The sequence below is a fragment of the Thermobia domestica genome, chromosome 10 (assembly GCF_964235325.1).
Source record: "Thermobia domestica chromosome 10, izTheDome1.hap1.1, whole genome shotgun sequence".
NCBI lineage: Eukaryota > Metazoa > Arthropoda > Insecta > Zygentoma > Lepismatidae > Thermobia > Thermobia domestica.
The window spans coordinates 267,117,401-267,132,801 of record NC_137463.1 but is presented as its reverse complement, the minus strand read 5'-3'; the positions used below and the strand labels follow the sequence as shown (position 1 = coordinate 267,132,801).

General features: G+C 37.1%; 1 protein-coding gene across 1 annotated transcript in view; it reads left to right on the top strand.

The window, feature by feature from the left end:
• The window catches only part of ndl (serine protease nudel), a 123,796-nt gene that overhangs the window by 25,339 nt on the left and 83,056 nt on the right, over positions 1-15,401 (top strand). The window contains exons 4-8 of the mRNA XM_081729538.1: positions 216-2,672; positions 6,926-7,126; positions 11,444-11,607; positions 12,680-12,810; positions 14,098-14,457. Coding sequence (XP_081585664.1) covers positions 216-2,672; positions 6,926-7,126; positions 11,444-11,607; positions 12,680-12,810; positions 14,098-14,457 — 3,313 coding nt within the window. The remainder of the gene's footprint in view (positions 1-215; positions 2,673-6,925; positions 7,127-11,443; positions 11,608-12,679; positions 12,811-14,097; positions 14,458-15,401) is intronic.

Sequence of the window (15,401 nt, the reverse complement as noted above, 5' to 3'; positions counted from 1 at the left end):
AGAGCATTTTCAATACATGTTCACTAGAAAACAAATCTTCTTGTACTTTGTTATTATCAAAACGTTGTCTGTGGATGTTAGTTGAGAACTTAGGAAAAGAGATGCGTGTTCCTCTTTACTTTTTCTTTCTTTATTGGTTATGTATTACGTTTTTCTTAATAAATGTAGCAAATTTGTGGATTTTTATTGAGGATTGAAGTTTATCATCTTTTCAGGGGACACTGTATATCGTTGGAACGAGGAGACCAGCACTACATCAACAACAAACAATGATTTGGAAAGTTCAACAGCGTCGCGAGCGGAACCGGCTCCAACAACGGGCAGTACGTCATCGCCGCCTCCTCATCCTTCAATTGATTTAAATAAAGTTCCGCTTTCCCTTGTGCGCGGGAAGAGGGAAATTCCCCGAATTCCTTCTCTCGAGGCGCTGAGAGAATTTGAAAGAACCGTTGGAATCGATGAAGACGACGATACTATACGAACACAGAGGCGTACACAGAAGTTTGATCCTCTCAAAGCTATTGCTACATTTGAAAAAGCCCTTTATTCATTTGAAGAAAAGTTGAGGGAACAAAGGCATACAAGTTCTGATTCGGACGAAAAATTATCTGCTTTCGAAAAAGTTCTTGGTATTTACAATATCAATTCTAGAGGTCAGAGGGTTTGCAGAGCTTGTGAGGAAGATGAGAAAGGAAATCTTAATTGTGTGGATATTGCTTGTAACCTTCAGCAACGAATGCAGCGTATCGAGCAAAGTCTAGATGATCTGAAGCGGACCCTCACTTCAAAATTCGGAGGCTCTGACATCGTAACTAAGACGCTAGTGACAAAGGAACCAACGATCGAAGATAAAAAGACAGATAAATCAGAAGCTCGTGCTTCGGTCACTACTGAACATCCTCTTAGTACTTCAACTATGGATTTTAAAGAGTTAAAGCAGCCAATAGGAACAAAGAAAGATGTTCAACATGAGAGTAACATAATGCGGATTCCAACTTCGAATTCGGCGAGTTCAAATGTGACAGGAATATTGAAAACTATTGCAACCGGTAGAAATTCTGAAACAGACAAATTGTCACGTGTTTCGGAGCAGGTAGAAGATAGAGCTACACATGATCCAACAAAACAAGAGAATGTCCATATTCCAAACGAGAGTCTATCTAAATCTGGAAATAAGTCAGTGGCTACTCATTCAGAGGATAAACCATCATCGACAACAACAGAAACCTTACACATTCCTTCTACTGACCCTAGAAATGCTCAAGATACATCAACCCCGCAGACACAGTCGGTTTTGAAGCCAACCAAACCTATTGAATCAACTACGAAGGGCAATCAAGTTACTTCTTCTACTTTGCATCAACAACCTGATACGTCTACGCAGCATGCGCCACCATCACACACTGAAGAAACCAGCCTCCTTCCGAAGACCGGAGGAACCGTCGGGCCTTCACGACCAGATTCCAGTGGAGAACTCCCACCAGATTCTGTTGTTGTAAATTCCACAGCCGAAGGAAGGATGTATAACTTGTTGGATAAATATTCTTACTCGGTAAATAAACAGCAGCCTTCGTATTCAACTCATTCTTCTTATCAATCGTACAACATTGCGCCTGCAACTGTTCATCCTAGTGTAGTATCTTCTTCGTATAATGAAATTCCACACGGGCAAGTTAGCACTCACCAAAGTTCCACATCTCATACATATAATTTACAGCATACGCCTGTTACATATATTCAAAATGCGGATGGAACCTATCAAAAAGTATATACAAGTGGAAGTGCTCAACAAAAACCGTACACTGTACCTGTTGTTACCTATACTGGAAGTGTGAGTAAACATGGCTACCAGACACATCCTGCTACCTCAACCGGAACTACTTACCAAGTAGTGTCTCATCCAGCTACAAGTTCCGTTACTTCGTATGGACAAAGTGCGCAGAAGCCATATGTGACTGTAACAGGAAGTGCTCAAACATCTGGAACTAGTTACGGAACAGTGACACACTCAGTACAACAACCAGTCGTAATACCAGCACCTTTAGCTGGAACGTCACATCAGTCTGGAAGTAAACCGTATGTTGTACAGAGTGGTTCTTACGTCCAGTCAGGTGCACACGGTGGGCAAAATACCTATCAAGCTCATGCTACTGTGTCTAAACCTGTACAGGTTGTTCAACAAGTAGTTAGCCATGGCACCACGTCACACGGAGATTTACCATCACCTTGGGTTGTGTACCCGATCTGCTTCCTGTCTCCTGTTCCTCCTGTTCCTGCTGAAGCAGTTTCAGCACATCAAACATTCCCCCAGTTGCTTGAGCTCATCTCGCAGTTATCCTCTGGCCAACATCACACAACGCAGAAACGCGTGGGAGCTGATGAACGAGCAGACTCCCATCACAGCAATGAGAAGGATCAGTCCCTTGTGCCTCAGTGTTTCTTCTTCCCTTCGTCAGGGCCGTTTCAAGTTGAACCTGGACAGAAACATATAACTATTCACCCTTCACAAGTCCACGTATCAGGTAAAGCAACAGAACAACAGTCTCCAGCAGAAACTCATTCTGAGAAGGCACCTCATGAGCAGACAACGAAGGATAAACCATTGAAGGAAAAGATCGAAGGAACCAAGAATAGGAACGAGACTATGAAGCCCGAAGGACGGCAAGCTGAAGGTGAGTTTTTGTGTCCCATGGTTATTACTGCATTTCTCTTTCTAATCAATAGCCTTTAATAATATTTTTTTTTTCTACCTCGTAAATACGACCCGCTCGGGAGAGTAATACTCCCGGAAGTACGTTTTTCCGCGCGCTACTCTAGCCAGCTGTTTTACGCGCTATCCTAGCCAGTTGTTTTAAGTTGGTCACAAAATTTGTATCATGAAGTACAAGGGAAACAAAATGAGCCCTATATCATGGAGTACAAGGGCATAAGTACTACAACTACTTATCTGCACAAAAATAAATAAATCACTTTTTTAAGTATTATTTTCATATTATTTTAATTTAATAAGTGTTATAAAAATGTAAAAAAATGTAAAAAAAAAACTTTCCTCGGGCCGGGTTTGAACTCGCGCCAAGACTTTCATTACGAGCATATAGCGCTAGCCCACTCAGCCACGAAGGCCGACAGCAGGAACTGTTTGATTTCTGCTATTTTAATGCAACGTGGCAAGAAGTGGATAACGCCAACCAATCAGAACTGTGTTTCTCGTTCCTACTTCCGGAAGCATTACTCTCCCGAGCTAGTCCTTCGTAAACAAGCCTTCACATCACGAAAAGTTACTATATACGAACTATAATTCTGATTCTCATGAATGTACGAGTTGTATACCAAATTACACCTGCATAGTCTAAGGATTGACTTAGAGAACATATTTGGATATCCAGAGTGCCATTTTAAACAAAGTAAACTGGTAGCAACTTTCCGACATTTTGTATCTACATATAAGTTATCTTTATCATTGTGTTTCTCTTGTCTTTCGTTTATATTCTTGTTAAATATTTTTGTCGCGGTCTTCATATCCTGTGTAGTTTTCTCCCTGTCTCTGCTTGGTTGAAGTGCTACTAAGGTTTTGTCTATTTTTAAAGTTTTTTAAGTGAAATACAATATTGATAGCAGTGACGTTGCGAGAACTTTTGAGAGAGACTTAAGCCTTCGCAAACATACGAAGGTAAATAAAAAATTGTTCGCAATTTTGACAACTCTTTTTACATTGTTCGTACTGACTTCTGTCCTCGTTTATTTTATTGTTATGCTGTTGTGGTCATGCTATAGAAGTCTGATCCTAATTCATCCATTTGTCTTCCTTTTGTTGTAGATAGATCATGGCCGCTTCATTAGAAGTTTGCACCAAAGAGGAACAACGAGCAGTGGTGGGAAGATGTATCAGAGGCCGCAACCCATCAAAGACTTTCGGCACAATACAGGAACAATGTCTTGTCCCAACAGAGTGTCTACGAATGGACTAAAAAAATTCAAAAATGGTCGCACAAGTGTTACGCACGAGAAAATAGCCAGTCGACCATTTTCGGCCACAAATGATAACATTGAGCGTGCACGTGACAAGGTTCTCTTAGACAGACGAGTGACTGTTAATGAAGTGACACATAGTCTGGAAATTATTCATGGTTCCTGATACACTTTCCGACCATAAAAACCTGATCACTACCCGTTACTTCTCTTCGGTGCAAACTTCTAATGGAGCGGCCACGATCCATCAGCAACAAAAGGAAGACAAATGGAGAAATTAGGATCAAACTTTCATTGCATGGCACAACAGCATAAGAATAAAATAAACGATGAAAGAGGTCAATATGGACAATGTAAGAAGAGTTATGTGAAAATTGCGGATATTTTTTGACTTATCCTCGTATTTTGAAACCCTTTACAATCGGTAATAATATTGAGTTTATTGAACGAAGATAAAGGTTGTACCGAAACAACTGGCATTCGTATTTCGGAACGACTCTTCAAGGCGACCCAACAGCGATGTAGACATGCAATTCAACTCATTGTGTAACCATAACAACGCGCCGGACGTTGTATTAACTAATTTACCTTTAGCGGTCGTGCAAAGAAGTATGTTGATATTTACATTCCAGGTTTTAAGATTTATGAGTATGCATATGAAAATGGAATAACGTTGTGCGATTCGATATCCTGTTCAACACGGTTTATCGGCCTTGGCAACTGTCGAGAGGATGAAAGACATAAGGAAGTATGTTTCGTTGGCATAAAGCATTTGTCGAAGCTCGTGAGTCAGCCACATTAATCTCAGAACGTGGCTGCCTGTCAGCGACGAATACTGAGATAAACATTCCAGTCCAGGATGCCGATAAACCATGTCGAACACAATATCGAATTGCACAATGTTGCTTCGTTTCTATAGCTATACGCACAACTCGAAACCCTGAAGCGTAAAAATCAACGCTTCTTCGCACGGTTGCTGAATGTAGGTTAGTGAGAGCAAACATTTTGGCACATTGTTATGGTTACACAACGAATTGAACTAAAGGTATCCATTATGGTCGGATCGCATCGTGACGTTGTTCAGAAATAGGAACGCCACTGACAGTTGTTTTAGGACAACCTTGAAAATTTACTTTCAACTGTAACATCGAAAGTTTTAATACATTGAACTAATTTAGATTAGCTTGATTTACAGGGGGGGGGGGGGAGGCTGAGTACTATAAATTAACTTTTTATGTAGATACTTATGTAACTGTCAAAACTTGATTTATTTCTTTAGCGTACGCGCCTTTGGCGTAGGAGACCCAGGTTCGATTCCCGGCGGGAGCTCGTGTGGTTCGGATTCCTCATTAATCAGTAGGTCCACGTCTCATATAGCCTCGCTGCTGAACGGGACGTTAAACTCAAACTCAACTCATTGATTTATTTCTGGGTAGAAGAGGATGTTTTTCGAAACTCGTGTAATAATTTGTTAATTTCATTATATAAAACCCAGGAAAGTTAACCTTACTTGATCAAGACATATCTTGAATGAAATCCCTTCAAAACTGAATTCATAACGTGGCCTCTATGTGATAGCAGAAGTACTTTTCTGATCTGGGAATCCGGATTATGTAACAATTCGAGATTTTGTTTCCAAGTCCTTTCTTTTATTATTATTATTATTATTATTATTATTATTATTATTATTATTATTATTATTATTATTATTATTATTATTATTATTAAGTGTATGTCAGAAAGTATTTTGAAAATAAAAATTCCCTACTCATAACTTTGACTTCGACAAAAGGCACAAATATTTATAAGCAACTCTTTACGGACACTACACATTCAAATGATGGTACAGCATAACAATACTAAAATGGTAGCATGTGAAATTTTAAACATTAATTTCTGTTCACAGTATATTTGTTTGTTATACAAAGTAATTTTCAGTCTGTCTTATACAGAAAGTTCTAATTGAAGGTATTCTTACATGGTATAGAACAGGTGAATATGTAAAATAATTTAAGCTAGTTTCGAAACTACAGATGTGGCATTTGTTTGGAAATGTAATATAATTTTATTCCTATGTGGTGTACCGAATTTTGAGTTTCTGTTAACTTCAAATTGTATATCCTTCATGAATGATCGGTGATTCTAGTGTTATATTGGTGGAAGTTCAAATTTAGTAGAAAATTCTGTTTATTTGTATGTCTAAATAAACCACAGATCCGCGAACTGACGCCGGTCCGTGACATTATTTTACCATTCCGCGCTACGTAGTTGGTCAGTTTTAGCCTATAACATGGTACCGTATCATACATGAAATGTTCTAGTATAACTCTCAACTCTAGTTTTAAAAGGAAGTCAGTAAATTAGTTCCGGTTATCTTTAAGTGTATAATATCTCGATTTGAGCAGAAAAGCTTTGAAATTGTTAAAACTTTTTTTAAATTAAGTTTTTATGTGAAATAACTTATTCTGTTGTCTATGCAAGTAAGACAAAATACAGAAGCCACCATACTATATGTCTTGGAGTTTTAACATTGGATCTGTAGAGGTGAATTTGGTAAATAAACAGCATTAAATGTCGCATTGAGTCATAAAAGAGACTTTTCAGGGAAAGTGTACTAAATACGATAGTTGTCTGATTCTGAAATTTCTGACAGCTTATTGTGGTTATGACTTAGTCGGTAATTTTTGCATTGATTACTTCTGGTCGGTAATTTTTGCATTGATTATTTCAATAATAATCTTAAATTAAACATCTAAATGGAGTGTGGTGCTTTCTGTTTTCATGATACCTAACTTTTGTTCTAGTCTTCGACCGGTCCGTGAGTATATCGAAAGATTAAATAGGAGTGTTTTAAGTTATGTTAAATTCATTTAAGCTCGCGTATGAAGAGAAACAGTATTAACCACTGACATATCTTGTAGATGAACGATGTTTACTTTCCTTTTTTTCTTTTTAGGCTTACGTTGTCGTATTGGTGAGAAAGCTTGTGCAGACGGTTCTTGGTGTTTGAGGCGGCATCATTGGTGCAATGGTGATGTTGACTGTCCAGACGTTAGCGACGAACTCCATTGCAGCTGCAGGCATCGGGTGGACAAAGGAAAGCTCTGCGATGGATACTTTGATTGTCCTAATGGGGAGGATGAATTAGGCTGTTTTGGTTAGTAATGAAGGTGGTTCCTTTTATTTAAAAATTTACACATGTGCTTTAGAATATTAGTGGTAAGGCATAAAACATCCTTAAGAGTAGCCATTTCTTATCCGAATCTCTGTGTGATGTCCCAATTTTCTCCTTCCTTTCTTATGAACCCATATGAAGAGTCATAAGGAGCAAATCGTTCATGTGGTGTAGATTGAGCACATGTTAAGGGAACAGCTGATTGAAAACACAAATGATTTTGCAGGTATACATCCATGCTTTCTTGTACACTATCAACACTTCTCTTCATCTTTCTTCCGTTTCGTCTCATACTTTCCGCCTCTTACTATTTATCTATCCTGCTACTCAGACGCTACAGAAATGTCCGGTTGAAAATGGTTCTTGTGTCATTGTACGTAAATTTCCGTCCGAGAAGGAACTGAACAAAAGGTAAAAATTAATATTCGTGAAGCTTTGATCTAGAGCAGCGTTTCTCGAACTTTTTCATTCGTGAAACCCTTTCATATTCAAACTAAAAAGGCGGAACCCACGAAAATAGTATTAAATTATTCGACAATTTAAAATAGTAATGCCAATTTTTTTGCCCATAATACTAAGTGATTCATCTAAATTCTAACCCACTTCTAGATGAGATAGACTTCCGTTTTTATATTCGCTTTCTTGATATTGGTTTGTACATCGAAAAAAGTCCAAAAGGTTGAAATTTCCCACTCGGAAAAGGGGAAGAAGATTAAAAAAAAAATCGAAACCTTTTTCGTTACGGTTCGAAAGAAGTGTCGGAAATAAGCTTTTGTGATTTTCGATTTTTTCAAAAATTCATACCAGTGTAAATATATATATATATATATATATATATATATATATATATATATATATATATATATATATATAATGAATTATTCCGGTTCCAACTTCCAAAAACAAATTCCGAAGGATCCAAAATTCAAACCAACTTTTAGATGAGGTAAGGATTTGTGAATTTTTTATTCGCTTCCTCGAGGTCGGTTTATATGGAACCCCTAGGAACTCTTTGAAGAACCCCTGGGCTCCGCGGAACACACTTTGAGAAACGTTATTTAGAGCATTAATTGTCCTTAACGCATTTTTTTTTTTCTCTCTGAAGAATGAAAACTGTTTCCTCCAAAATGATTTTACATGTTTAAAATGGAAAAATTAGATTATAGATAGTACCAAGAATTGTGGTTGATATTTTTATTTCGTAAATTCAACCAAATATTATTTTATGTATGGGCCAAATAATACAAGAGTAGAGAAGAGAAAGTACAGGCAAATGAAAAGTCTGGTTCAGAATAGGAAAGAGTGGAAAGCTTTGTCAAACAGTGATACAGGATGTAAGGAAGAAAAAGTACATGGAAATGGAAAGTCTGGTTCAGATTAAGGAAGAGAAGAAAGCTTAGTTAAACTAATCGACTTGAGAAGAAATTACTTCTTAAACATTTCTCCTGTATTTTAACAGTTACCATGTGGCACATTTTAAGATTAACTTGCACTCACTTGTGTTCTGTAAATCATAAAGGATTTTTATATTCATAACATAATTTCAGCAAACCATCCTGTTGCCTTGGATAGATACTATTGAAGATCTTTGGTTTTACAAATATTTTACAGTTTAAACTGAGATCTTTTTCCACACAAAACACTAACATCAGCAATAAGTTATTAAAATTTGTGATCACCACACACATTAAATTATAACTAGAAGTACGAATATAAACGCATTCTACAGTGTTGTCTTAACACGCGTTTTATGCAATGTGAAAGTCACTTCAATCCAAATCACTTGCTTTCTTCTTTAACCCTGTATCAACTTAAGTAAATCTTCTTATGAACAGATTTGTTTCGATGTCTATGCAATTTGAAATCACAAGGGACTACATTTTTGAATGAAGTCATTTATAATTAAATCCCAATTCTTGTCGAGATTTCCTTTGTCCAAATTTAACGTTAGGTGTTTTGTTCTAACGTAATACGAATCACTCATTTCTTTCTACTGATGACGATTTCTCTAACTTTGACGTCCTTCAAATTATATTTGGTTATATGTTTCGATCAGCCACAAACAGCAGAATAATCTTGAACTTTTGCGTCCATCATTACTATCTAGGCGTCGAATGCAACAGGATTGGTTACCGAAATTGTACTATGAATGTAAAATTCCTTTTAAGATTCCCAAAATGCATGACAGATGGAAGTTAGTCACTTCTGCTATGTTTATTTCATGGTATGTATATGCAAATATATAAAAATTATTATAAAATCTATTTATTTACAATTAAAATTGAAATTCATTTCAAATGATTATTCCATTATGAAAAAAATTTTACTAAGTTTGTTTTATTTTCGTTTGTGGGAAGCTCTTTATTTTCTAAGATTCTAGATTTGGAAACTCGTACACAAGTTGAAGAAATTTGAAAGTTTTGGTTTGGCAAATTGGCATACAACGCTTTGTTATATACATGTATTCGCTAATTCATTAGCATCGGTTTTTGTTTGTGAACTCATAAAATTTGTAAGAAAAGCTATACAGAAGTGCAAGCAGCTTTTGGTTAAATTCAGATATTAATTTTAAAAACAAAAGACAAGCATATAGAATCTTCATACAGAGTACTCGCCTCTAAAAAAAAATATATACAATAATAGCACATTTCTTATGACAACAAATGTTTATAACAGACTTTTCTCCCTCTCCAAAAAATAAAACTTCTAGTTTTCATAGGGCAGTCAAATGTCATCTACTTGAACAGTGCTTCTACTCAGTAGAATAATATCTCTCAGTTTCTAATCAATAATAATATTAAATTATAAAAGGAAAAGTGTGTAGTTCATAAGATTAAAAACTACAATGTGATGATCTTTTAGGTAATGTAAGTAAATATTCCTAAAATGTGTATTATATTTGAGTTAAAATAACAAAAATTTGAGTTTCTGTTGAAGCTAAGTATTCAAATATTGTATGCACGATTTAAATCTATGAACATGTATACAGAGTGCTTCCTGATGCGAAAAGTATAGACCAACCTGGGTGCACAAATGTTTCCTTTCGGAGTTATAGGCAGCAGAAAACATAAAAATATGAACTTTAAGTGCCCATAGCTCCAAAACTATGGGACCTACCGTAGTCGGGTCAAGACTTCACTTAGGAACTAATACGTACCCTATCCAAAAATCCGTTTCAGAATCCTGCGATACTTTCCCAACCATTTTTATAGAGGTAGTTTGTGAGTACTTCAAATTATATGCCCGTAGCCAAACTCCCTCTATAAAAATTGTTGCGTGAATACTTTAGGATTTTGAAACTTTTATATATATATATATTTAAAATATATATATATATATATATATATATATATATATATATATATATATATATATATATATATAGCGCACATTCTAGTTCCTAAGTGAAGTTTTGACCCCACTACGGTAGGTCTCATAGTATTGGAGCTATGGACCTTTAAAGTTCATTTTTTCATGTTTTCGGCAACCTATAACTCCGAAAGGAAGCATTTGTGCACCCAGGTTGGTCCATACTTTTTGTCTTATCTTGGTGTTAGGAATCACGCCCCAAATGTTGTTGTTGTTGTTTTTAAACACCTTGTATATACACAATGTTTCCTGACTTGTTCAAGGGGGCCACGGTGGCTCAGTTGTAGAGCGTTCACCTCTGGTGCTAGGGGTCTCGGGTTCAAACCCTGCTCCCGCCAAGTGAACTTTGTGGTGGACAAACACCGTGTGCGTGGGTTTTCTCGGGGTTCTCCCGTTTCCTCCCACTTTCTTCATTCCACCATTTCATTCATTACTCATTATCACCGTCTCCTTTAGCCTAACCGGCATAACCGTGGGACTTAAAACTCAAAATTTCATTTCATTTCATTTTCTGACTTGTTCAATTCATATTATATTCTCTGAACAATGTGTATGAATAAGGTTGAAAATAAGTAAGTGATAAGAAGTAAGTCGGGGGTACTGACATTTAACTTTGTGGATTCCACAGATGATAGTTGTAGGTACGATTTTGTTAAGCCTGTTTCTACAAAGTGTATCCTGCCTTTCTAAATAAGACAAGTCAGGCGTTAACTCCTTGAATAACAGTTTAATTTGGTTAATCATATACTGAGATTTACCAATCAAAAGCCTTGGATAAATATAAGAGCAGAATTTTTTAACAATTACGTATATCAAAATTTTATTAACCGTCAATAAAATGAGGTTTGTGTCTTTCCTTGCCTGTATGTAAAGTTTTGGAGATTCAATATAAAAATCTGAAATATAAAGAGGTTTCTTTTTTTTCTGTAGGATGTAAAGCGCACGACTTCAGCTGTGATGATTGGACTCAGAAGGACATTATTCCAACCTGTGTCCCATTAGTTAAGCGCTGTGATGGGGTGCGAGATTGTGCCAACGGAAAAGATGAGAGGGATTGTACATTTCTTGCGAATTCCCTCTTCGACTCTCGACAGGTAAAAGAAGATTCCTTTTTTTAGAATAAATTATAATTTTTTTTCCTTATTATTATTATTATTATTATTATTATTATTATTATTATTATTATTATTTTGGTTGGTTGTATTGCTTTTGTTCGCAATTCTGGATTCAGATAACGCCAAGGAGTTCTACAAATTAGGTTCAAAATCGACTCCAGGATTCGTGATTTTTGGGTAATAACGACAAGTAGAAAATCATAAGGGGAGAAACCATGATAGCAAAATAGAACGGCAGACAAAAGCCACGCAACACGTAATTTTTTTTTATGCGAAGAATTTAGTGTGTTACCAACCCCTCAAATTAGAAACATAAACTCACCAAAAATAAACAGAAACATGTCCCAGCGTTTTTTGTTTTAAAGGTGGCAAGGGGATATATTTATCTGTGTATGTTCCAACATAACTCTGGAGCTCGTGGACAATTTCTCAAACATGCCATACGTATAACTTACAATCTGGAAATATTGTGGGGTAGGAAATCCCAGAGGGTGCGAGGGGGTGACGTGTAAAAATAATTAAAAACGGCCGATATTGGTATTGAATGCATAGTTTTCGGGATCACTGAGATGAATAGTGACATTCAATACCGTTCAAGTTCAAATTCATCCCCTATCGTCATGAGGATCAGAGGTGGGGGTAGAAAGTTGTTGATATGTAAGAATAATCGAAAACGACCAATATTAATGTCCAGTTCATAGTTTTTGGGGTCACTGAGGTGAATAGTGATAATCCCGATGCCGGTTAAGTCCAAGTTCTCAGTCCCCATAGAGGTAAGGGTGACGGATGGAGGTGTGAAGAGGTGACATTGCGGATTTTTATCACTACGTTTTCATTGAAATGCTTATCTTAAGAGGAGAAAAGGGTCCAAATTCTTTCCAGAAACTAATTCTTACCGTGCGAAAAACGGGCATGTCAGCTAGTATCTTAAAGTTAGAGAGAAAATAATTTATAAGTTCTAAGAAATAAATTTTTTTGAGACATTGAAAAATACAAAATGTAGTACGATAGAATTAATTTGTTAAATTATAAAATTAAATTTCTCTTCTAGATTTTTGAAGTGTCATACATGCAAGGAGTGTTACACAAGAATTGGAAAGGAGTTTGGTACCCGTCTTGTCCAAGAGGAACTGAACGCTGGGCTCGAAACGTTTGCCATCACGAAGGATCGAGCTTTTCTGGGTAAGCCCTGCAATACTTGCGCAGAAAACTTGTGGTAGCAAATTACAAATAGAAGCCAGTAAGACTATAAAATTGGTAAATTAGATGCAGTGCCGTGCCGCGGGGAGGAGCGGAGCAACAGCCCCGGGCGCCGAAGTAAGGGGCGCAAAATTCGGAGAAAACAAGAAAAGAAGGAAAGAAAATAGAGGAAAGATTATTTCGAATTTAAGTAGTTTTGTCAACATATCAGTACAAACTAGTATGTACTTAAGTCCTCTTCCTCCTTTAGGAAGTGGTCCTATAATATTACTCATGGTAGGAAAATGCATGTGCACATATATAAAATGGAAAGAAAAAATAAAAAGTGCTAAAATCAAGGAAAAGCAGGGTTATTCTTGAAAATTATCTGACGCTTCGCGCCATCCGTGGTGGCGCTTCGCGGCTGGTCTGTCGACCTCACTCATATGTACGGGGTCGCTGTCATATACTCTCGCCCTGAACGCTGATTTTCCATGGCACGGCACTGATTAGATGTATATATTCTTGTAACTTCGTTCATATATTTTATTTCATTTCTTGATATCTCCATGTTGCACAAAAGTAATATTAGATATTAAGAAGAGGAAGAGAAATCAGTTGGGACATTGGCTAAGAAGGAACTCTATCATGAGGTACGTTTTAGAGGGTATGGTGGCAAGAAAGGGAGGGAGGGGGTGAAGGAGACTACAATTAATGGATAATATCAAAACAGAGAAATCGTACGAGAAGAGGAAGAGTTTAGCAGAAGACCGTGGAGCATGGAAGCTTCTCAGTTGCAGCAATAAGTAACCTTCCAATAATGGCAGAATACCTGTGATGATAGTGAGTGTAACATAGTAAATGCGGACGCTCATAATTAACAAGCAGTATTCTCGCCATTCAATCCCTCTCTCAACTTTCAATCGTGAAATTGACCCAAATGTTTCGTTTCGAGCCATGAGCGTACATAGCATTCTATGGTTGTTTTGCCAAACTAAACAGAATTTGACGCATATATACTATTCACGAAAATCAATCGTTACATGAATACACATAGCATGTTTTCCATTCACTTCACGTAGCGTTACTAACTACTACTAAACTCATGAAGTCAACATCATGAGCTACTGGATACTGAACAAATTCCAGTCAAAAGCAGGGAATTTAGTAAGAAAATTTAACCACTCAAATTAATTTTAAATCTTAATGCTACTAGGCCCTTCAAATATTAGTGTAGTAAATCGATGACTTAATCAAATTCTGAATTTAAAGTAAATTTCTTTGTTTCAGTCAAATTGCCAGCGTTTCAGCACCCAATGATTACACAGGCCACTTCATAGTTGGACCTTCTGTTCATGGTGGTCAACCTGAAGTAGTTACTTCCTGTCCAGGTAATCAAGTGACCCACGTGACTTGTGATCCGGTCAAGTGTGGAACACGAGTGCTGTCAGAAGACGATCAGCAGACACGCTTACAAGAGAATGGAATGATGGGAGATCTGGCATTTACAGCTCGTATCGTTGGAGGCAAGAGGAGTTCCCCAGGAGCATGGCCGTGGGTCGTATCCATTTACAGAGACGGCTTCTTCAGATGTGGAGGCGTTATTCTTAATGAAAACTGGATTATAACTGCAGCTCATTGCATGCAAAGGTCAGTTTTAACTTATAGTAACATGAAAATCCAGCATAATTTAGAATTTTTGAGTAATAAGTTTAAGTATCCACGTACCTAGGTATGCAAAAAATAGTGTTTGAAATTTAAACTCTCAAATGAATTAGCTCAAGTAAAATGTATTAACAAAAACAGTAATTTAACTCCATATGTTTTTAAACGGGATAGAAGTTTACTCAGTCAGTGTGAAAGTCAGGATTTCTAGAAGTAGCAGAATTTGTGGAAGAATTTGAACTACCAGCTTTGTTGATGATAATTGAAGTAATTTGTGACAATGGTTTGAAAAAATAATCTGATACTCAATAACGAAGTCCATAGTAGCGAAAAATAGGGGAGTCACAGACCCCGTAACACCTCTCCTGCCTAGTTCGAGATACAACTCTGAGACAGTTCTACATTGGACTTAATGTTGATGAGTTGGAGATTGATTAGTGTCTATATTGTAAAGTTCTGCTTGTGCAGGAGTAGGTAGAGCAAATTACAGTCTGGAATCGTTTCCTACTACCGGTTTTTATTATAAAGTCCTCTATGAACAGTACTTTACAGAAATACTACAATAATGGAACTTCTCTAATATAAGGCAGAGAAAGGTGACGCAAGGCACGAACTTTGGCAAGATCTCTACAGAGCCCAAGCAAGCTAGGTGGAGTGGATTAGGAATCCCCAAGACTCCGAAGCAAGCAGAGAGGGAAGGAATAAGTCACAGAGCTCCGAAGCAAGCTAAGTGACTGGGGTTAGGAATTCCGACAGAGCTCCGAAGCAAGCTAAGCGGGAAGAAAGAAAAAGCCTAGAGTTCCAAAACAAACTAGAGGCTTTGTGTTAGTTATCTCCTGAAGCTCCAGTGCAAGCTAAAAAAGAGGTGACGAATCGAGTGGTAGCTGTCGTTGAAATCCTATCGGTTTTAGGCGCTCCTTGTGAGGCGG